The 24866-nt window shown below is 34.6% G+C and overlaps 1 protein-coding gene across 5 annotated transcripts in view; it reads left to right on the plus strand.

Moving 5' to 3' along the window:
- CNTLN (centlein) overlaps window positions 1–24866 on the plus strand; it is a 333334-nt gene that overhangs the window by 208267 nt on the left and 100201 nt on the right. For 4 of the 5 annotated variants that reach the window (XM_068552481.1, XM_068552485.1, XM_068552486.1 and 1 more), the window contains 3 exons: window positions 9764–9855; window positions 16415–16956; window positions 20684–20858. In XM_068552481.1, coding sequence (XP_068408582.1) covers window positions 9764–9855; window positions 16415–16956; window positions 20684–20858 — 809 coding nt within the window. The remainder of the gene's footprint in view (window positions 1–9763; window positions 9856–16414; window positions 16957–20683; window positions 20859–24866) is intronic. The other variant, XM_068552482.1, reaches the window with a different exon arrangement.

The raw sequence follows: 24866 nt of genomic DNA on the forward strand, positions 1-24866 counted from the left end.
TAACCATCATCTGAGTTTTCAGTGGGTCATAGTCTTTTTTGCTGGAGGAGGGTTTGAAATATTGGGAGAATTACCAAAATGTGACACAGAGACACAAAATGACCAAATGCTGTTGGAAATGGCACTAATAGACCTGTTTGACAGAGGGTTGCCACAAACATTCAATTAGTAGAAAAACACAATATCTGCAAAGAACAGTAAAACAAAGCACAATAAAACAAGTTAGGCCTGTATGTCTTCTTTGGGAAAATGTCCATTTAGGTCTTCTGCCCACTTTTAAATTGAATTGTTTGTTTTTTTGTTATTGCATTATATGAGTTTTTAAAATACATTTGGATATTGGCCCATTATCAGACATATGATTTGCAAATAGTTTCTCCCATTCGGTAGGTTGCTTTTTTATTTTGTTGATGGTCTCCTTTGCTGTGCAGAAGATGTTTAGTATGATGTAGTCCAACTTATTCACTTTTACTATTGCTGCTTTTGCTTTTGGTGTCAGATTCAAAAAATCATCCCCAAGATCTAGGTCAAGGAGCTTACTGCCTCTGTTTTCTTCTAGGAATTTTAGGGTTTCAGATCTTATGTTCAAGCCTTTAATACATTTTGAGTGAATTTTTGTATATGGTATAAGATAGTAGTCCAGTTTCATTCTTTTGCTTGTGGCTGTCCAGTTTTCCCAACACCATTTAATGAAGAGACTGTCCTTTCCCTATTGTATTTTCTTGGCTCCTTTGTTGTAAATTAATTGACCATATAAGCTTGTTTTTATATCTGGGCTCTCTGTTCTGTTCCATTGATGTATGTGTCTATTTTATGCCAGTACCATGCTGTTTTAATTATTAGCTTTGTAATATAGTTTGAAATCAGGGCGTACATGATGCCTCCAACTTTTCTTCTTTCTCGCATTGCTTTGACTATTTGGGGTATTTTGTGGTTCCATCAGATTTTAGGGTTATTTGAATTTTTTTTTTTTTTTAAAAACGCCATTGGAATTTTAATAAGGATTGTATTGAATCTGTAGTTTGTTTTGGGCCGTATATACATTTTAACAATATTGGTTCTTTCAATCAATGAGCATGAAATATCTTTCCATTTATTTTCGTCTTCTTCAGTTTCTTTCATTAATGTCTTGTAGTTTTCAATACACAGGTCTTTCACCTCCTTGGTTAAATTTATTCCTAGGGATTGTTTTCTTAATTTTTCTCTGATAGTTCATTCTTAGTATAAAGAAATAGAACAGCTTTTTGTATATTGATTTTGTATCCTGCAAATTTACTGAATTTGTAAGTTCTTACAGTTATTAGCAGTTCTAACAGTTTTTGATGGAGTCATTAGCGTTTTCTATATCATGTCATCTGCAAATAGTGACAGTTTTAGTTCTTCCTTTCCATTTGGATGCCTTTTATTTATTTTTCTTGCCTAAGTGACTGTCTAGGACTTCCAATTCTATGTTGAATAAAAGTGGTGAGAATGGGCATTTTATCTTGTTCCTGATCTTAGAGAAAAAGCTTCCAGCTTTTCCCCATTGAGTATGATGTTAGCTGTGGGCTTGCATATATGGCCCTCATTATGTAGAGATAGATTCCCTCTGTACCCAATTTTTTGAGGGTTTTAACCATGAAAGGATGTTGAATATAGTCAAAAGATATTCCTACATCTGTTGAGATGATCATATGATTTTTATCCTTCTTTTTGTAATGTGGTGTATCACATTGACTGATTTACAGATGTTGACCCATCCTTGAATCGTTGGAATAAATCCCGCTTGATCTTAGTGTGTGGTCCTTTTAGTGTATTGTTGAATTTTGTTTACTAATATTTTGTTGAAGACATTATATCTATATTCATCGGGGATATTGGCCTATAATTTTCTTTTCTTGTGGTGTCCTTTTCTGGTGTTGGTATCAGGATAATACTGGCCTTGTGAATTGAGCTTGGAAGAGCTCCCTCCTCTTATATATTTTGGAAGAGTCTGAGAAGAATTGGTATTAATTCTTCTTTAAATATTTGGCAGAATTCATTAATGAAGCCGTCTGGTCCTGATTTTTGTTTGCTGGGAGGTTTTTGATTACTGATTCAATCTCCTTATCAGTTATAAATCTATTCAGAGCTGGTTCTTTAAAAAGATAAATAAAATTGACAAGCCTTTAGCTATACTTACCAAGAAAAAAAGAGAGAGAACTCAAATAAAATTAAAAAAATGAAACAGGAGATGTTACACCTGATACCACAGAAATACAAAGAATCATAGGAAAATATTTTTAACAAATATTTTCCAACAAATTCCACAACCTAGAAGAAATGGACAAATTCCTAGAAACATACCACCTACCAAGACTGAATCATGATGGAATAGAAAATCTGAACAGAACAATTACTGTATGTCTGTCTGTTTCTCCCATTAGGTCTCTTAATATTTGCTTTCTATATTTAGGTGCTCCTATGTTGGTGCATGAATATTTACAAATGTTACATCCTCTTGTTGGACTGACCTCTTCATCGTTATATAATACCCATCTTTGTCTCTTCTGACAGTCTTGTCTTAAAGCCTATTTTGCCTGATGTAAGTGTAGCTACTCCAGCTTTCTTCCGGTCTCCATTTGCATGGAGTATCTTTTTCAATCCTTTTGTGTTCAGTCTGTGTGTGTCTTTAAATCTAAAGTGCGTCTTTTGTAGGCAGTATATAGATGGGTCTTGTTTTTTTATTCATCCAGCTACTCTGTGTTTTTTGTTTGGAGAATTTAGTGCATTTACAGGTAAAATAATTGTTGACAGGTATGTGTATATTGCTTTTTTGTTCATTGTTTACTGGCTGTTTTTGTAGTTCCACCCTCTTCCTTTATTCTTCTCCTACTCTCTTCCTTTTTGTTTTGATGACTTTCTTTAGTGGTATAAATATACTTATATTCCTGTCTGTTTACCTTTTGTGTGTTTATTGTAGGTTTTTGCTTTGTGGTTACTAGGAGACTTACATATAACATCTTATATCATGAGGTATAAACATTAATAAATTTCTGGTTTTCTCTTGCTAATCTGTCTTTTATTATAGGGGTCTGACGTAAATTGACAGAAACTTAACTTTTTTAAAAAATTTATTTTATGTTGGAATATAGTTGATTTACAATGTTGTGTTAGTTTCAGGTGTACAGCAAAGTGATTCAGTTATACATATACATATATCCATTTTTTTTCAGATTCTTTTCCCATATAGGTTATTACATAATATTGAGTAGAGTTCCTTGTGCTATAACACTAGGTCCTTGTTGATTATCTGTTTTATATATAGTACTGTGTAAATGTTAATCCCAAACTCCTAATTTATCACCCCCCACCTTTCCCCTTTGGTAACCATAAGTTTGTTTTTGAAGTCTGTGACTCTGTTTCTGTTTTGTAAATAAGTTCATTAGTATGATTTTTTTACATTCCACATATAAGTAATATGATATTTGTCTTTCTCTGTCTGACTTACTTTACTTAATATGATAATCTCTAGGTCCATCCATGTTGCTGCGAATGGCATTACTTCATTCCTTCTTATGGCTGAGTAATATTCCACTGTATTTATGTACCACATCTTCTTTGTCCATTCCTCTGTCGATGGACATTTAGGTTGCTTCCATGTCTTGGCTATTGTACATAGTGCTGCAGTGAACATTGGGGTGCATGTTCTTTTTTTTTCTTGTTTATCCCACTTTTAATAATATTAAGATTAATTAGGAACTTCAGGTGGTTTCAGCCTAATCCCTCTATTATTAAATTCCCAATCAATGTTTCATTTAATGGTTTTAGCATCCATTCGTTATTGTTACCAAATTTCATTATTTCATTTGGGGTTGCAACACAGCAATTTTCTGATTTTAGCATTTTTTGTGCACTTTTTATCTGGAATTCTATAAAGAAGAATATGGATAACTATTTGGTTATCCTGAAATACAGTTTGTACAGGAAAGGCAGGAAAAATCTTGATTATTCCTCTTTACCAATTTTCATTTGATGACCTAGCATCCTCCAAAGGTGATCAATGAGTTGGTGGCTTATGTTAGTGTTAGAAACTCAGAACTTTTGTTGATATATTTGAAGTTTTTTTTATCCGTTGAAGGCATTATTCTTTTTGATATTCAGATTGTTCCATCTTAGGTCAGTGGGAGCCTTCATAATATATTTTGTTTTGTGTATTTTTATTTATTCTGGATTATTCTTTTTGTAAGGTTTTTATTGGAGTATAGTTGATTTACAATGTTGGGTTTCAAGTGTACAGCAAAGTGAATCATTTATACATATACATATATCCACTCTTTTTCAGATTCTTCTCCCATATAGGCCATTACAGCATATTGAGTAGAGTTCCCTCTGCTATACAGTAGGTCCTTACTAGTTGTCTATTTAATATATAGTAGTGTGTATATGTCAATTCCAATCTCCCAATTTATCCTTCCCCCACCTTTCCCCCCCAGAACCATAAGATTGTTTTCTACATATGTGACTCTTTCTGTTTTGTAAATAAGTCCATTTGTATCTTTTTTTTAGATTCCACGTATAAGTGATATCATATGTTATTTGTCTTTCTCTGTCTGACTTCACAAAGTATGACAGTCTCTAGGTCCACCCATGTTGCTGCAAATGGCGTTATTTTGTTCTTTTTATGGCTGAGTAATATTCTGTTGTATATATGTACCACATCTTCTTTATCCACTCCTCTGTTGATGGGCATTTAGGTTGCTTCTGTGTCCTGGCTATTGTTAATAGTGCTGCAGTGAACCTTGGGGTACATGTATCTTTTCGAATTATGGTTTTCTCTGGATATATGCTCAGGAGTGGGATTGCTGGATCATATAGTAGTTCTACTTTTGGTTTTTTAAGGAACCTCCATACTGTTCTCCCTAGTGGTTGTGCCAATTTGCATTTCCACCAACAGTGTAGGAGGGTTCCCTTTTCTCCACACCCTCTCCAGCATTTATTGTTTGTAGACTTTTTGATGATGGCCATTCTGACCAGTGTGAGGTGATATCTCATTGTAGTTTTGATTTGCATTTCTCTGATAATTAGTGATGTTGAGCATCTTTTCATGTGCTTTTATGGCCATGTGTATGTTTTCTTTGGAGAAATGTCTATTTAGGTCTTCTGCCCATTTTTGGATTGGGTTGTTTGTTTTTTTTGATATTGAGTTACATGATCTGTTTTTATATTTTAGAGATTAATCCCTTGTTGGTCGCTTCATTTGCAAATATTTTCTCTCATTCTGTGGGTTGTCTTTTCATTTTGTTTATGGTTTCCTTTGCTATTAAGTTTAATTATGTCCCATTTGTTTATTTCTGGTTTTATTTTCATTACTCTAGGAGGTAGATCCAAAAAGATATTGCTGTGATTTATGTAACAGTGTGTTCTGCCTATGTTTTCCTCAAAGAGTTTTAAGTATTCAGTCTTAAATTTAGGCCTTTAATCCATTTTGAGTTTATTTTTGTGTATTATGATGTTAGAGAATGTCCTAATTTCATTCTTTTACATGTGGCTGTACAGTTTTCCCAGCACCACTTAGTGAAGAGACTGTTTTTTCTCCATTGTATATTCTTGCCTCCTTTGTTGTAGATTACTTGACCATAGGTGCATGGGTTTCTTTCTGGACTTTCTATCCAGTTCCATTGATCTTTATTTCTGTTTTTGTGCCAGTACCATACTGTTTAGATGGCTGTAGCTTTGTAGTATAGTCTGAGGTCAGGGGGCTTGATTCCTCTAGCTCTGTTTTTCTTTCTCAGGATTGCTTTGGCTATCTGGGGTCTTTTGTGTTGCCATACAAATTTTAAAATTTTTTGTTCTAGTTCTGTGAAAAATGCCATTGATAATTTTATAGGGATGGCATTGAACCTATAGATTGCCTTGGGTAGTATAGTCATTTTGATGATGTTGATTCTTCCAATCCAAGAACATGGTATATCTTTACATCTGTTTGTGTCATCTTTGATTTCTTTCATCAGTGTTTTATAGTTTTCTGAGTACAGGTCTTTTGCCTCCTTAGGTAATTTTATGCCTAGATATTTTATTCTTTTTGATGTGATGATAAAAGGGATTGTTTCCTTAATTCTTCTCTCTGATCTTTCATTATTAGTATATAGAAATGCAAGAGTTTTCTGTGTATTAATTTTGCACCCTGCAACTTTTGGTGTCTCCCAACAACATTTTTATATCCAGCTTGTGTTAAGTAGAAGTGAAATATAAAGGAAAATAGATTTATGGGGAACCTTGTGCAAAGGGTCTTGTTATGAATAACAGAAAATAATCCTCTCACCTCTATCACTCATGAAATTCCAAGGACTTTAGAAGCTCTGTGTGGGGAGCCAGGGAAAAAGACCAAATATATATTTCTTACTGTATGTTATGGCAAGTACCCTCTAAAGTAATATTCACTTTTCCTAAAAGTGAAGAAAAAATAGTAATATTGATGCCAAAAACTCGGCCTCTGTGCCCTGGTGCCCAGTTGAATCTCAGAGACAGAGTTTTGGGTGAAGTAGAAAAGAATAGCTCTATTGCTTTGCCAGGGAAAGGGGAACACAGTTGGCTCCTGCCCTTGAAAACCATGTGTCCCAACCTGGGAGGATTTACTGAGGACTTTTATAGCAATAGTTCAGGGGTGAGTTTGCCGATAAGACTAGGGTGTGTGCAGGGCCTGCACTCCTTTAATCTGGTCTCAGGCCATCTCTTGATGAGCTTCTATGGTTCCTTTAATCTGGCCTCAGCGGGTGTTCTCTGGAATGAAGAATGCTGACATCTTCCATTTGTTGGGGGTTTTAGTTCTGTAAAGAGCTTAAAGATACTGTTGTGTGTATCCCTTGAGGTGAAACCAGGATCCTGCCACAAGGCTGCAGTATTGTTTCTTGGCTGCTCCTCCCTTGTCTCTGCATCCCCTCCCTTCCGTGATTAGCAACTGTTTGAATCTGCCCTTTGGGACTCAGGGAAGTTTATGGAGGCTGGAGTCTGTTCTCTACAAACAAGGAACAGGGGACGCAGAAAGACTTTCATACCCAGGAGCCTCCACAGGGTCCTGCTCGGTTTCAATATTTTTTAGGAAATTGCCAATACACAAGATACCTATTCTCCTTTCTTTATATCCCAAGTTGATACAATCACAAACAGACCTTTAAGATAGTGTAGGAAGCATCATATTAAGATGAGTAAAAATATAATTGTAGGGGAGGAATAAGAATTTTCCTTCTACCCTTCTGAGTTCTTAGCTGAAACCCCTATAATAAAAGACAGATTAGCAAGAGAAAACCAGAAATTTATTAATGTTTATACCTCATGATATACACATGGAAGAAACCCAGGGAAGAGTGAGTACTCAAAGAGGTTGCTTTAGAATTCAGGATTACATACTGTCTTAATAGGGAGAGAGGAGGAGGGATGTAGGCCTCTTAGGGGAGAGTAAATGATTCTAGAAAAGATGAATGGGCCCGTAGAAGACTAGCTGAGAGGAATGATAGTTTGTAATAAAGCTTGTCTGGGTGTAGTGTGGACTTCTAGTTTCCTCTCCTGTGATAAGAGTTAATCTTCTCTGGTTGATGAAACTTTAGGGGAGTGGGTAATAACACTCAAGTTCCTTCTGGAGGGTCTTCTGGCAGATAAGGGGAGTTCAGAGAAAGCCTCTCCCTGCATTTGCAGCTTTCTAAGTTCCTACTGCTCAAAATAATCAATATACCAAAGTGGCATATATTAGGCTGGCATATTCTGCAACCTCTTATAATGATAATAGATTTTTAATAATAATTTGTTAAAATAGCTAAAAGAGAATCTAAAAGAAGGAGAAAAAGTTGCAGAAGAACTTACATTAATTTATAATGTAATCTAGGAGAACTGAGTGGACCAAAAAAACATAAGCAATAGAGAAAAATGTTTAAACAACTATGAGTAAGCAAAGTTAAAAGTTAAAAAGAAAAAGTGGAGAGAGAAGAAACTCCTGAGAAAGAATATAAATCAGAACGAATTTGTATAGTGGTAAAAATAAAAGTAAAGCATTTAAATCCACAATTTTTAAAATAAATTTCCAGTAAGGTGAAGCATATTCTCACACATCCACCAAAGGACAAAAACAGAACTGTACATTTCTAACTAGGTCCTCTTGGTTCACTTCCCAAATCCTGAGATCCTTGAAGGGGAAGGGAATCAAGGGGCAGAGAGTTGGGTCTTTGTTTCTCTCCATGGCCTGGGCCTAGCTGCCATGTATTCTTTATAAAACGTGTGAAGGTGAGAAACAAAGTTTTCAACGGAAAACCACAAGTGAACATGGTCTTCCAGTCCACCAGGGAATCTTGCACACACCTAGGAGCACAAAAGCAGCAATCACAAATTCATTTTTAAATCAGTCTTCAACATTTATATTGTTGGAGTTATTTAGCTACTTTTAGCACTCTACAGTCTTTGAATATAGAACTATTTTCTTATTTTTAAGTGTAAATATTTTACTTAGAGCTATAGCAGATATTTAAATGACTAGAACAGATGAATTGTATTTGCATATTATTTCTATATTGCTGAAAGAGTTTTGTAAATGAATTCAGCACCATGGTGTTAAGGGACTAGAAAAAGAAACTTGGGAACCAACAGATTATCATCAAGATAAAGGTACATATTCCCCAGGTGGCAAATTCTACCTATTCTAGCTTTTATTATCCTTAGGATAGTGTTCTATTTATTTCAGGAGTACAGAAGTTTTAATTGGATATGTCATGTTTCAAAGACAAAAGAAATGCCTAATTCACTCTAACAAACTTGTTAGTCACTGTTTATACCAAGAGGATTTCTACTCTACAGAGAATAATATTGTTTTCTTTTTTCTTTGTTGATAAATCAAAGTTTCATACTGACCTACAGCAGCCAAGCATACTTTAAAGCAAAATCATCTCAGACTAACACAGATATGTATCCTTTTAGCTTTATGCATTCTTTTTGCCCCCTTTTTGATTCTTTGAGAAATGTGTATTTCAAAAATAATTCAGTAAGAAAATATTAAATTTGTCACTGTAATTTATCTTCTAAGAAAAAAATATTTATAGGTTTTAATGTATTTCAATTCTAATAATATTAACTGAATTTTATGATTTTTTTTTCCTTTAATGTTGTTATGTTGCTTATACAGTTTTGCTTGTTTGAAGGGGTTTTATTAGTCAAATGCCTGGGCAGTGTAGGAATGATTTGTAGGAACAACTTTACCCATTACCTGGGTTTCTATTTGTTATAAAGTCAGTTTTTCTGGAAATGTGATTTTTATGCTTTACTCTGCCCAGTGCATGATCTTTTACTTTAAAGAAAGGTGGTGGTAGGGGCTGTTACAGTTTCAGTCTACCCTAATTCTGTTACTGTTTGCTTTGTTCAGCAATCACTCTGATCCTCCTGGCAGGGAACAAGATCCAGAGAACAAAACTAGTAGTGACTGTGTAGATAAAAAGGCAGTGAATTCTGCTTTTAAGGCAAAGGGGAATGGTCTACAAAAGAATGAAAATGGGAATAAAAGTACAGCATTGTTAACCTGCAGATCTGTTATACCTTTGAAAATCTTACGCTGCAAAAAAAGAAAGGGACACTACAAAGATACATAATTGTGTGACTGAAAATCTTGAAAAAGGTCACCATTCAGTTACTGGCCAAATACTTGACAATAAAATAGACTACGTTTTTCATAGTTGAGAAACCATACACCCCTTTTTCTTAAAATGACAGGACAGTGTTTCAGCAGTATATGAGGTGCCATAATATATTATTTATTCTCTGACAGAAGAACTCTTTAGATACGGTGAAGATGATGGGGTCAAGAAGAGTACTCCAGAGAAGAATTGGAAAGAAATGTCGGAGCAGACATTGCAGAAGGTAGTCTAATCTTTACGATATTGAGCTGAGCAAGTTAAATCTGAATTTTAACATAAAGGATTATATTTTAAAACGACGCCTAATGAACTTAAACCTTGTGTGAATCCTTAATTTAAATTCATAATTCAAAATCATTGGCTTACAAAAATGGGGTTAAAAAAATCAATGTTAGTGAAGTAAATGTGGAAACACGCTTGTGTTGACGTAGGTTTAAAATATTTTCAAAGATAAAAAGAATGATAACAATAGAAAGTATAAAAATTTACCCTCTATGTGTTTATTAGGTATAACTTAACTATTTACTTTAAAATAGAACTTGAGACTTTCTCTGTTACCTTTCAAAACGCATACAGATGTACAATATTTGAACTAAAAAAAAGCATAGTTTTAGCTTTATGCAGTAAAATGGTAATATGTTTATAATTTTAATTTTAAACTTGAAAATTATACATGTCTCATCTCATTTTAGATAAAAATTTATGCCCATATGATTTGGTATAGCTCTCCCTGTTTTAATAGAACCACTCTGTATAAACCCTATACTCACTTTACAACATGGCTATCTTTAATAGTAAAATGTTGTTTAAAAATCTTAACATTTATCTTTACAATTTTGTACTTAATTTACGTTTTTGTATATAAATAACATTGTCATCAATTTCAGTTAAGTGGGCTTGGTTTTATTTTAATACTTTTTGTTATTGTTATACAAGAAATATTCTTAGAAAAAGCTGGCAGTGTACAGATATATAGACAAAAACATTAATGTAGCTACTTACATTTCGTATGTCTGTGAATTGATTCATAGGAAATCTAGTGATATACGGCAGATGATGTGATTGCTTATACTCCTAACACTTGCCATACGCTCAGGTAACAGAGGCCATCATCTCATTATTACTGAATGACACATATCAGTTTCATATTATAACATAAAGAACAAGAAATGCTCATGTTCATTTATCTTAAGATAAAATAAGTAATTGAAATAATGTATGTACTACCAGCTAGAACGTGATACAGTTTATAGCAATTTATCTTTTTTGTTTCAGAACAATATTCTTTTTTGCCAGGTTTTGTATAATTTTTATTTCTGTGGGTATATTGTACTACACTACTACTTACTATGTTAGGGTAGAAACCTAAAGAAGTTTATTATTTCATTCCAACTGCCATAAATGATATGGAGAAGGAAAGGAATTTTTCCTCTATTCTTTTAGGTTCTCAGATGAGATATCCCCTGTAATAAAAAGACAGATTAACAGGAAAAAACAAACAGAAGTTTAACAACAGGCATACCTCCTGTATACATAGGAGATGCCCAGGAAAATTGAGTAACACCCTGAAATGGTCCAAGCCGTCACGTTATACACCTTCCTCAGCTAAAAACAAGAAAAGATGTCGGGGCTGGGCAGTCAGTTACTACTCAGTTTGCAGAGCCTCTCCTGTGTCTGCCGTTTCTTAAAAACAACCAACTCAAGATAAGACGTATGTCAAAGAGACATTTTGGGGTGGCAAAATTCTGCTCCCCTTCATTGACTACTACCATAGTAGGTCCAGAAAGCCATTTTAAGCCTTAAAAGCCATCAGAAATTGTTTTCATTGGACCATGTGTCAAATTAGTGTACTAATTTGTCACTCTTTTTTTAAATATTAACCTAATGCAATTGTATGAGTCATGATTTAACCCCTTGAGTTCCCTTATTTTAGAAGAATATATATGAAATTCATTCAAAATGGGTTTAAAAGACAGTAAAAACATGAAAACAATATTTGTATAATACATAGTAGAAATGAAACATATAAGTAGATCCTTTTTAAAATAATGTCTTAACATTTCACTCTGTTAAGGGATAAGTTGTGTCCCCCACCCAAATTCTTACGTCAAAAGTCCTAATCCCCTGTATCTCAGAATGTGACTATATTTGAAGATGGAGGTCTTTAAAATTTTACTTAAGTTGAAATGAGGTTATTAGGGTTTAAGCCACCCAGTCTGTGTACTTTGTTATGGCAGCTCTAACAAAGTAATACACAAACTTTAAAAAGGTCAGGTGTTTTATTTCAGTTTTGAAAGGAGCCATCTTTTTGGTAAATTAAATGCTCAGTACTGGACTTAAGATGATCTAATAGCACACAAACCAAATGCCTTTAACAATTCCTCAGACTTTCATTTTCAAATATATATTGAAATTTTCCTTTCTATTTCTGGAGAGGTGAAATCAGTTTGACAATTTTTTGAGAGTATACCTTGAATAACACTTTAATATGTGCTATGGACTTTCCCTTATCAAATTCTTTAGAAGTAGTATCTCTGTTGTCCTCCATTTTAAACTTAAATGCAAATAATTTTGACCAGTTCTTATGATTAAACATAGATTCACATTAGGCAGTTAACAGACTTTAAACATTTTAAACATAACAGACCTTAAAAAGGTACTTTTCCATTGGTATCTAAAATTTTCATGAGTTGTACCCAATCTTAAAATAAAGAAATAATGCCAATTTCCAAAACTGAAATCTCAAATTTAAGATGTTTGTTACATTTCTTCATTATGTTATATTTTAATCAAAAGTATAAAGTTGATTTAATAGCTAATTCAGCAATATTTAGTGCAAGTAATTATATTTTAGCTCAAATAATTTTATTAAGTAGCTGTTATGATTAACAGTAATAGAGACAATAATGATGATGATGATGATGATGATGATGATGATGATGATGATGAACCGTTTAGAACTTACCGTTTACTGAGAATTGTGGTATATGATCATATTTAATGCTTGTAACCTGCAAGATAGCTGTTACTATTCCCATTTCACAGATGAGGAAACTAAAGGTAAAGTAGGTTAAATATTTTACCAGGTAAAGCAATCAGAGCTAGAAGTGAGATCCAGACCAGGCTCAAAATTCAATTTCCCCTAGACTGCACTGCTTCTTACTAATATGTTTATATCACCACTGTCAAAATCATTTTTTTAAAGGTATAATTGTTTATTTTCATAAAATAATTTTTAAAAATACAGTCCCTTCTATTCACTCCACCCTGGAATCTGACATGCTAAAATATTTTAAAGTATATTTATGAAAACTATGCTGTTTGGGGCAGTGATTAAAAACCACTGAGAGAAACCAAAGACAAAAAGGTGATATTCTTTTTCTGCTTGTAGTATTTTTTAGTAAATGGAGACTATAATTTGGTGATAGAGTGATTTGGAAAAAGTAAAAATGTTCATGTATTCCTGAACACTATATTTTTTGCCACATTATCCAGCTCTCCAATAAAGTATTTGCATTGAGAAGGAACAACAGAATTTGTTTCACAGAAATATACAGAGGTCTACAATATTCTGGTAAAAATTCATATACCTCTATTTCAGGTCAAGAGTAAGCCCTACAAAGACATAAGTCCAACAGTAGGGAGTATATCATACTACGGAAAAAAGTGATTAAAATTAGCTGAGATTCTTCATATTGTGTTGGGAAATATCCATGTCCCAGGGCAGCATAAACAATCGGTAAATGACTGTTGAATTAAATGAAGGGGGTTGAACTCACAAGAAGACTAAGGGTGCAGAAGGATCAGAGGTGACTGAAACTCACATTAGGAAACAACTTAGATCTTCACCATCATGAGTCAAGTCCAGTAAACTGGAAAGTTTTAAGAGTATGCATAAGTTTTTTGTGTATTTCTGGAATATTATTTTAAATCATTGGTTGTCAGTGTATCAATAATGTTTTCTCCTTTGAAGAATTTGTTTTAAGGTATGAGTCCATATAGTTTTTCAATCGTTGTATTTTTTTTGTCACATTATCCAGCTCTCCAATAAAGTATTTGCATTGAGAGGGATCAATAGAATTTGTTTCCCAGAAATATACAGAGGTCTACAAGTAGTCTGGTGCAAATTCATATACGTCTATTCCAGGTCAAGAGTAAGCCCTGTTAAGACCTATAAAAGTTTCTTGCTTGACTCTTTCTTTCTTGACCCTAGTTCTTTGTTCATTTTCCACATATATCTGGGAAAGTCTTCTTCTCCATACAGCTTGTGGAATAGTGAGATGGGCACAAAATCCTGAACTTGAATCCCAGTTTAAACCAGGAAATGTTTACGTCTGTGTGTTAAGTTTTCAGAGCTTCCATTTCCTCTTCTGGGAAGATAGTTATCAGCTCTACTTACCTCACCTGTTTTTGAGATTATCAGAAGAGATTGTGTTTATTAAAAATTTTGATAAATGGTAAAATGTACTATAAGGGAACAAAATTTGCCACTCCAAAAGTCTCTTTGGCATATGGATTATTTTGAGTCAAAAACAATCAGGGCCCAAAAGACTCAGGAAGAAACTTTGACCTTCCACCTGACTGCCTAAGAGAATGAAGATAGAGGACCTATTCCAGGAAGGGATCTATCACCATAGATAACTGTAGTATAAACTAGGTGTGTGTTGTCAGGGAAGAATCTAGCAAATTGTCTGTTAAAATTCCTCTCTGTGTCCTATTGTCTCTGCATGGTTCAGCAAACATTTGTTTACCACGAATTTGTTTTTCCATCTCCTTGTTAATTGCCTTCCTCCTAAACCACTAGCGCCAACATCCTCTTTTCTCTTTAGCTGAAAATGGTATTTAAGGAGAGGAGGGTTTTGGCCATTTCATTGAGTTACTGTGTTTTCCTGGGTCTCTCCCATGTACATATGTTATAAAACCTTTGATTTTCTCCTGTTAATCTGTCTCATGTCAATTTAATCCTTAGACCAGCCATAAGAACACAGAAGGGTAGAGAAAAATCTCTTCCTCCACAACAGTGCTTTACAAACAGTATTGAATATTTTTCAAGATTTAAGTTGAAATCAACTCCTCCTTGAAATTTTTGTACTCATGGCTTAGAATCAGTTGCTCTTTCCTTTATGTCCAGACTTATGGCACTTAGATTCTATCCTTTATTAGCTTTATTTGTGCAATTCTTTGTTTCCGAATAGTTTTTGAAATTTCTTAAGTTCAAGAATTATATATTATTTCTGTGTCCTACAACATGAACACTGTTTAATGAAATAAATGTAAAAAAATTAATTCATAAGAAACCTTGAAATAATTATGTTAACATTGTTAGATTTCCTTTTTTTTTTTCTTTTTTTTGGTAAAAAGTTCCTGTATTGTATAAACTAAGGACCTCACGACTATTAAAATTACATTTTTATAATTTAGGAAAAAGCAGCCTCACTAGATCATCTTGTATTTAGGTCATCAGTGTTTCATATGATAGTTAAATATTGAAGGCTAATGTTATTTTAATAATAAAGTTTCCCTATGTACTATTTTTAGACTTTTTGTATAAATTGTTTTTCTCTGAAAGTATTATTTTTCATGAGTAAGAAAATGAGGGGGAGCAAAATATATCACCCCAAAATATGCCTCTTTGGCATATTGATTATTTTAGGCTGATTATTTTTTTTTTAAATTATTAGCACCTTTAATTATTATTTATTTATTTATTTATTTATTTATTTGTGGCTGTGCTGGGTCCCCGTCTCTGCGCGAGGGCTTTCTCCAGCCGCGGCAAGCGGGGGCCACTCCTCACCGCCGTGCGCGGGCCTCTCACTATCGCGGCCTCTCCCGCTGCGGAGCACAGGCTCCAGACGTTCAGGCTCAGCAGCCGTGGCCCACGGGCCCAGCTGCTCCGCGGCACGCGGGATCCTCCCAGACCAGGGCTCGAACCCGTGTCCCCCGCATTAGCAGGCAGATCCTCAACCACTGCGCCATCAGGGAAGCCCTAGGCTGATTATTTTTAAGAAACTACAGACATAGGAAGAGCTCTGAAAACTGAGTAGAAGTTATCCCTTTGTAAGAAACATTTACATTTATAAGGGAAATCTCCATTTGTAAGGGGGTATACCTTGCTGTACCAGGAAGATGAAGATGACCAAATCTCTAAAACTGTAATCAGTGGAGAAGGCAAGGACCTAAATCTGCTTAACAGCCAGACCCTTGTTTACTGTGCTTTTCCTGGGAACCTCCTATAACTGACTCTCACCCACCAAAATCTTATGTAGTCTTTAGATGAAAATGGTATTTAAGGTGATGGCTTAGGCCATTTCGGGGAGTTACTCAGTTTTCCTGGGTATCTCCCAAGTATACAGGAGGTATACATGTTATTAAATTTTTGTTTTTCTCTTGCTAATCTGTCATATCAATTTCATTCTTAGACCAGCCAAAGAACCTAGAAGGGTAGAAGGAAATTTTTTTCCTTCCCAACAGTAGACTATAAAGCCAAAGCACTTACAGTCTCAGAGAACTCTGCAGAGCTTATTAGCATACTTAGTTCTGTGTCACATTGTGTAGAATTTTAAATTCTTTTACCATCTGTCCTTTATTCAACAGATGTATTATTGCATTTTATAATGTATTTATGTACACCACCTTAGAATTATTTAGAAATTAAGTACTTTAAATTTATTTTGTCCTTGTGCTAAATGAAATTTTATTTTCATAAGTTAGAAATGACAATAAAAATACAGTAGATTCTGGTTTTGGACTTTTAAAAGAATAAATTAAACTTTTCTGTTTAGGTCATTGAATTGGAAAATCGGCTAAAATCTTTTGAGAAAAGGTCAAGAAAATTAAAAGAAGGGAATAAAAAATTAATAAAAGAAAATGATTTCCTGAAATCCCTTGTAAAACAGCAGCAAGAAGACGCAAAGACCAGAGAAAAAGAGCTGGAACAACTGCAAAAGGGAAGTAAAGATGTAGAAAAAGATAAAGCTGAACTTCAAGTAAAACTCAGTGAGCTGGAGATAGAAGTCACTTCCCTAAGGAGACAAGTGGCAGAAGCTAATGATTTGAGAAATGAAAATGAAGAGCTGATGAATTCAATGGAGAAATTACAGCGTTCAGCAGACAAAGCTAAATCTGAGATGGCCACCACGGAAGTTAGATCTGGATCTAGGCAATCTGATTGTAAGGCAACCACCACCAAGGTTAAATTTAAAGCGGCCAAGAAAAAGTGCTCCGTGGGTCGTTACCACACTGTTCTCAATCACTCCATCAAGGTCATGAGCAATGTGTTTGAGAACCTCAGCAAGGACGACTGGGAGGATGTGTGTGAAAGCAGGTAAGGCTCTCATTAACTTAGCTCAGTGGTGGGGACACTGTGCATATGTAAAGCACCAGCAAATGGAGATTGAATTTCAACTACTGTCGATTTGGTATTCAGAAAAAATACTGTCAGATCCTTTGAAATATCTTGGGAGGTCTTGTTCTGAGCTTATTGACTGAAATTTGCATGCAAAATTAGCCACAACTGCATGAGTGTTTGAATAGGTGCCAGGAAACCCAAAAGAAGGCAATGCTTGATTTCTTCCAGTGATGCTATTTTCATGCAGTCATGAGGCTTGAAATTGACAGTTTGGCAGGTTGATTTAATTTGCTGGCCCTTTGCATATTCACCACTGACAGCTAAGGATTCCCAGGCAAGCCTACTAAGTCGGTTTAGTTATCTTGTGACATGGCAACCTGGGAGGAGAAACATTTTTTCCCCTTAATTTAGTTAGATAAATTTTGAATGACCCATTTCAGCTTGTTACCAGATGTCTACAAGCTGTTTAACATCCTTTAAATTAAGAACCATCTTCACTAATTATTTCATGTATGTATTATGCAAAGTCATTGTGCTAACTTTAATTGAAGGTGGTTAAAAATTAGTTCTTTAAAGTTAAAGCTCTACAGATTCCTAGTTTTAAGTTATATAAACCCTAGTGAATAACAACAGGGGAATACTAAAAATCTATAATATTTCTTACCCTTACCCCTGACTATACATTCATACATTGAAGCACATCAGTAAAACCACAAAGGCAAGTGGATAATAGAACACCTCTTTTTATACCTAGATAATAGGGAAGTTTAATGTGGCCAGAATTGTTAACAGACACATGGAACAATTTTCCATAATTCTGTCTTGGTTTATGATGGCACATGTTTCCTTTTATTTTCCCAAGTTTTTTTTTTTTTTTTTTTTAATCTGCAGTCATGATCTGTTTTAGATTTGGGATGTTTCTGGATAGTTTTCTTAGACATAGATCTGAAACATTTTAAAATGCAATTCTCAAACTTGTTTGCATATTAGAATCACCTGGGGATCTTATAAAAATTCCAAAGCTCAGGCCACATCCCAGAACAATTAAATCATAACTTCTGGAGTGAGATACAAGCTTCAGTATTTTTTGAGGCTCTCCAGCTGATTCCAATATGCAGACAAGTTTGCGAACCACTGTTTTAAACGATCAGTGGTCATGCCTCTGGTCTTTAGTCAGGTGAAAAACTCAAAAACAAATGTACGAAAGTAAGGAAGAAAGACCAAATCTGCATTCCTATTTCTTTGTTACCTCTTCTAAGGTTTTCTTCCCTGTTCTCAAAAGCAGTTAGAGATAAAATCCTACTTAGCTTAAAACCCACTAAGCGTTTATCTTTGTCTTCCAGGAAATTCTGGTTTCATCTACTAATTATATCTCAGCCAGTTGGTACTACCACACTCTTCATAATATAGTGGTACATATTTACTGGTGTATGTATGTCTGAATAAATATGTGAAAGTTAAGGAATACACTCAGTTCAATTTCATCTTCTTAGTGCATGTGCAGAAGGTCATGTATTTTGGGAGATGTATCACACAATATCTCTTAAAACATAGGATTGTCATTTGTTATTAGCAGTGAAACTCAGTTTTACACTGTGAGGATTAATTGTTACATTTCCTGCCTGACAGAACTGGTCTCAGGAATCACTCAGCTGCAAAGAATTCTCAAGCAATTAGAAATCCCACAATGGAGCTTCAGGACTTCAGGACATTCTATTTCTTTTAACTTTTCGTAGTCTGAAATACAAGAAATTTACTTGGATACTGAGGAAAATAGAACTTGGCCCTTTATATATTTGTATATAGAATATTATATAATTATTACCTTATGAATATTTATTTCCCATAGTTGAATTGTATTACAAGAGCATGATGTCAAAGAACAAAAATAATATGATTTAGTAACGAGCATGAAGACCTCTATTCATGGGAAAACATGCATGGATAAGGGGAGTCCAGTGCCTAACAAGCTGTGGAGCACTCTTTCAAGGGATTTGGGGCAGGAGGGAGTTTTATAGAGCATTATAAGAGGCAAAGCAGAAACAGGGCATGATTGGCTAGGAGGTCAGGGATTTTCTTGTAAAGCTAGCGGGTCCTATTTTCTGGGGTAAGGTAGCTAGCTAAAGTTCGCAAACTAGCTAAAGCTGAATTGGAGGATTGTGATTGGTATATGTTAGCTTTCCTTGACAGTGATGCATTTCCCAGTAGTGCAGCTGACTTAGGTTCCGGTTTCTGACATGGGCCGGGCCGCTGGGGCAGCCTGCATTTTGTGGGTCCCGATATATGAATTATCTTTATCAGTGCCCATTCAGTGATAGGTAATAATCAGGAGGAGTTGTTAATACCTAGAAGAAGAAAAACAGAATTTCAGCAAAACATGTTTATCAAATCTGTGGATAACGTGACACTGAAAGGGCTGGAAAATACTTTACAAGATAGAATCAAAATCCCCAAAGATCTCAATGGACTGGGAAGATATAGTTATCTAAAAGACTACAGGGTCCTTTACTTGGCTATAAGACGTCAATTGTTCAACTCTGCAATGGGGAAAATACGGGACTTTGTAATAGTGAATGTAAAAATATATTTTGTTAAATCCTGTATGAGTCTCAGTACAATATGCATGCTGCAAAAGCTTGTACAAATTTAGTCTACATCTACCAGGAGTTCTACTAAGTACTTCTCATTGTACACTTGAAGTATGAAATTGAATTCTGGACATAATGCTCCATCAAAATAAGCTGGTGTACTTTCATGAGGGACCAGGATGGGAAAGCATCTCAAAAGCATTCACGTTAGGAGTACTTGAACAAGCTAGGGATGTTTTCCTTAGAGATGTTGCAAGCATCATATAACTATATCCAAATAGTTAGATCATCCATGTGGAAAAGGGATTGAACTTAAATTTCTGCTCAGCATCAACACCAGCACTTCTGATCTTCTTCCCTTTATTTTTTTTCTTTAACACAAACTATTAACATACTATGTGTTACATATATATAATGTGTGTGTGTGTATGTGTGTATGTATATATATATACACACACACACACACACACACACACACACATATATATATATAACTTAGTCCTCTTCTTTGTTACCTGTCTCCCCACCCCACTGGGCTGAAAGCTACCTGAGGGCAAGGAGTTTCATCTATTTTTTTTTCACTCGCTACTTTACCCTTGTGCCCAGAAAAGTGCCTGGCACGTAGTTGGTGCTTAACAAGTATTATATTGAATTATGAATACCCATAAGAGATGGAACTAGATCAACGCGTGAAAGGCTCAGAGATTCAGATTTTGTTCCAGACTAGGAGAAAACTTTCTGTTAGAAATATTAAAGCTTTCTGCCCTGGGTCAGAAAGTAGTGAGTGTTCCAACCCTGCAAGCGTTAAAACATGTGCTTCCTGAGTTAACACTTGGAGAAATACTATAGAAGTGATGCTAGCAAGCATGTGATATTAGATAATCTAACTTCTTGATGAGATTTTATAATTTTGTAAAATATATTTAGACTAATTTTCTCTCAATATATTTAGACTAATTTTCTCTCTTAACAATGAGAACCAGTAAATGCCCAAATTAAACTTGTAGCTATCTATATAACCTGTGCTGTAATATTATTTGGTCTTGAACTTAAAGAGGTACATTTAACAACTCTTCTTCTTGGGCTTTATATCCCCCCCTTTTTTCCAAAATCAGTGATTCTGAAACACAGACCTTACAAAATTTGGGAACAATTATTGTAGAAACATCCCAGAAAATAAGTCCTACAGAGGATAGAGGAGACCAGAAAGAAAGCCAAACAGAAGACAGCCAAATGCAAGGAAAAGAAATAGTACAAATATATCCAAATGTAGATGGAAAGACTCCAAAGGTATATAACAATTTTGCTTAATTATAAGCTATGTTTTTAATGCTATCTCACGCTTCATAACTTAAATCAATTTTTGTTGCCAGTGATTTAATTTAAATCCTTAAAAAATTGTTTTCTTTGGAATATACAGTGAAAATACTCACTTTTTAATAATTTTCAAGTACTAATTTAGTATAATGTTTTGCATAGATGAACATGGAAATAGATATAATTTTCCTGAATATAAATCTTAAGATATTTATATTTCAGCCAAAAAAAATAAATGTGATAATAAGCTCATTGCTCTTTCCAGGTATATAAAATATATGAAAAGAAGAAATTTCTGTTTTTATATTAGCCTTCATGATAATAAATTATTTAGTCTGACTAAATTTTTAAATTTCTGATTTCTATGTAATGTATTTTATTCCCCAGTGTATTTTTTTAATTTTGTTTTTCAGATTTTTTTCTACTTTCAACCTAATGTATTTTATTCCCCAATATATTTTATATTATTTTTTATTTTCTTTATTTTTATTTTTTCTAAACTTTTATTTACATGTTTGCAATTGAGATGCTTATTCTGCTTATGTCTTTTTTTTTAACATATTAATTGGTGTATAATTGCTTTACAATGTTGTGTTAGTTTCTGCCATATAATGAAGTTAAATCAGCTATACGTATACGTATATTCCCATATCCTCTCCCTCTTGCATCTCCCTCCTACCCTCCATATCACACCCCTCTAGGTGGTCAAAAAGCACCGAGCTGATCTCCCTGTGCTATGCAACTGCTTCCCACTAGCTATGTGTTTTACATATGGTAGTGTATATATGTCAATGCAACTCTCTCACTTCATCCCATCTTACAGTTCCCCCTCCCCGTGTCCTCAAGTCCATTCTCTACGTATGCGTCTTTATTCCTGTCCTGCCCCTATGTTCATCAGAACCTTTTTCTTTTTTTCTTCAGATTCCATATATATGTGTTACCATATGGTATTTGTTTTTCTCTTTCTAACTTACTTCACTCTGTATGACACACTCTGGGTCCATCCACCTCACTACAAATAACTCAATTTCATTTCTTTCTTTGGCTGAGTAATATTTCACTATATATATGCGCCACATCTTCTTTATCCATTCATCTGTCGATGGACACTTAGGTTGCTTCCATGTCCTGGCTATTGTAAATAGTGCTGCATTGAACATTGTGGTACATGTCTCTTTTTGAATTATGGTTTCCTCAGGGTATATGCCCAGTAGTGGGGTTGCTGGGTCGTATGGTAGTTCTATTTTTAGTTTTTTAAGGAACCTCCATACTGTTTCTCCATAGTGGCTGTATCAATTTACATTCCCAGCAACAGTGCAGAAGGGTTCCCTTTTCTCCACACCCTCTCCAGCATTTATTGTTTGTAGATTTTTTGATGATGGCTGTTCTGACCGGTGTGAGGTGATACCTCATTGTAGCTTGAATTTGCATTTCTCTAATGATTAGTGATGTTGAACATCCTTTTATGTGTTTGTTGGCAATCTGTATATCTTCTTTGGAGAAATGTCTATTTAGGTCTTTTGCCCATTTTTTGGATTGGGTTGTTTGTTGTTTTGATATTGAGCTGCATGAGCTGCTTGTATATTTTGGAGATTAATCCTTTGTCAGTTGCTTCATTTGCAAATATTTTCTCCCATTCTGAGGGTTGTCTTTTCGTCTTGTTGAAGGTTTCCTTTGCTATGCAAAAGCTTTTAAGCTTCATTAGGTCCTATTAGTTTATTTTTGTTTTCATTTCCATTTCTCTAGGAGGTGGGTCAAAAAGGATCCTGCTGTGATTTATGTCATAGAGTGTTCTGCCGATGTTTTTCTCTAAGAGTTTTATAGTGTCTGGCCTTACATTTAAGTCTTTAATCCATTTTGAGTTTATTTTTGTATATGGTGTTAGGGTGTGTTTTAATTTCATTCTTTTACATGTATCTGTCCATTTTTCCCAGCACCACATATTGAAGAGGCTGTCTTTTCTCCATTGTATATTCTAGCCTCTTTATTAAAGGTAAGGTGACCATATGTGCATTGGTTTATCTCTGGACTTTCTATCCTGTTCCATTGATCTATATTTCTGTTTTTGTGCCAGTACCATATTGTCTTGTTTATTGTAGCTTTGTAGTATAGTCTGAAGTCAGGGAGCCTGATTCATCCAGCTCTGTTTTTCTTTCTCTAGATTGCTTTGGCTATTCGGGATCTTTTGTGTTTCCATACAAATTGTAAAATTTTTTGTTCTAGTTCTGTGAAAAATGCCATGGGTAGTTTGATGGGGATTGCATTGAAGCTGTAGTTTGCTTTGGGTCATATAGTCATTTTCACAATGTTGATTCTTTCAGTCCAAGAATGTGGTGTATCTCTCCATCTGTTTGTATCATCTTTAATTTCTTTGATCAGTGTCTTATAGTTTTCTGCATACAGGTCTTTTGTCTCCTTAGGTAGGTTTATTCCTAGATATTTTATTCTTTTTGTTGCAATGGTCAATGGGAGTGTTTCCTTAAGTTCTCTTTCAGATTTTTCATCACTAGTGTATAGGAATGCAAAAGATTTCTGTGCATTAATTTTGTATCCTGCAACTTTACCAAATTCATTGATTAGCTCTAGTAGTTTTCTGGTGGCATCTTTAGGATTTTCTATGTATAGTATCATGTCATTAGCAAACAGTGACAGTTTTACTTCTCCTTTTCTGATTTAGATTCCTTTTATTTCTTTTTCTTCTCTGATTGCTGTGGCTGAAACTTCCAAAACTATGTTGAGTACCAGTGGTAAGAGTGGGCAACCTTGTCTTGTTCCTGATCTTAGAGGAAATGGTTTCACTTTTTCACCATTGAGAACGATGTTTGCTGTGGGTTTTTCATATATGGCCTTTATTATGTTGAGTTAAGTTCCCTCTATGCCTACTTTCTGGAGAGTTTTTATCATAATTGGTTGTAGAATTTTGTCGAAGGCTTTTTCTGCATCTAATGAGATTATCATATGGTTTTTATCCTTCAATTTGTTACTATGGTGTATCGCATTGATTGATTCTTCAATAAATATTGAAGAATCCTTGCGTTCCTGGGCTAAACCCCACTTGATCATGGTTTGTGATCCTTTTAATATGCTCTTGGATTCAGTCTGCTAGTATTTTGTCGAGGATTTTTGCATCTATGTTCATCAGAGATATTGGTCTGTAGTTTTCTCTTTTTGTTACATCTTTGTGTGGCTTTGGTATCAGCGTGATGGTGGCCTCGTAGAATGAGTTTGGGAGTGTTCCTCCCTCTGCTATATTTTGGAAGAGTTTGAGAAGGATAGGTGTTAGCTCTTCCCTAAATGTTTGATAGAATTCGCCTGTGATGCCATCTGGTCCTGGGCTTTTGTTTGTTGGTACATTTTTAATCACAGTTTCAATTTCAGGGCTTGTGATTGGTCTGTTTATATTTTCTATTTCTTCCTAGTTCGGTCTCAGAAGGTTGGGCTTTTCTATGAATTGTCCATTTCTTCCAGGTTGTCCATTTTATTGGCATAGAGTTGCTTGTAGTAATCTCTCATGATCCTTGGTATTTCTGCAGTGTCAGTTTTTACTTCTCCTTTTTCATTTCTAATTCTGTTGATCTGAGTCTTCTCCCTTTTTTTCTTGATGTGTCTGGCTAAGGGTTTATCAATTTTGTTTATCTTCTCAAAGAACCAGCTTTTAGTTTTATTGATCTTTGCTATTGTTTCCTTCATTTCTCTTCCATTTACTTCTGCTCTGATCTTTATGATTTCTTTCCTTCTGCTAACTTTGGGGTTTTTTTTGTTCTTTCTCTAATTGCTTTAAGTGTAAGGTTAGGTTGTTTATTTGAGAGTTTTTTTGTTTCTTGAGGTAGGATTGTATTGCAATAAACTTCCCTCTTAGAACTGCTTTTGCTGCATCCCATAGGTTTTGGGTCGTCATGTTTTCATTGTCATTTGTTTCTAGGTATTTTTTGATTTTCTCTTTGATATCTTCAGTCATCTCTTGGTTATTTAGTAGCATAT

The sequence above is a fragment of the Eschrichtius robustus genome, chromosome 10, assembly GCF_028021215.1.
Source record: "Eschrichtius robustus isolate mEscRob2 chromosome 10, mEscRob2.pri, whole genome shotgun sequence".
Lineage (NCBI taxonomy): Eukaryota > Metazoa > Chordata > Mammalia > Artiodactyla > Eschrichtiidae > Eschrichtius > Eschrichtius robustus.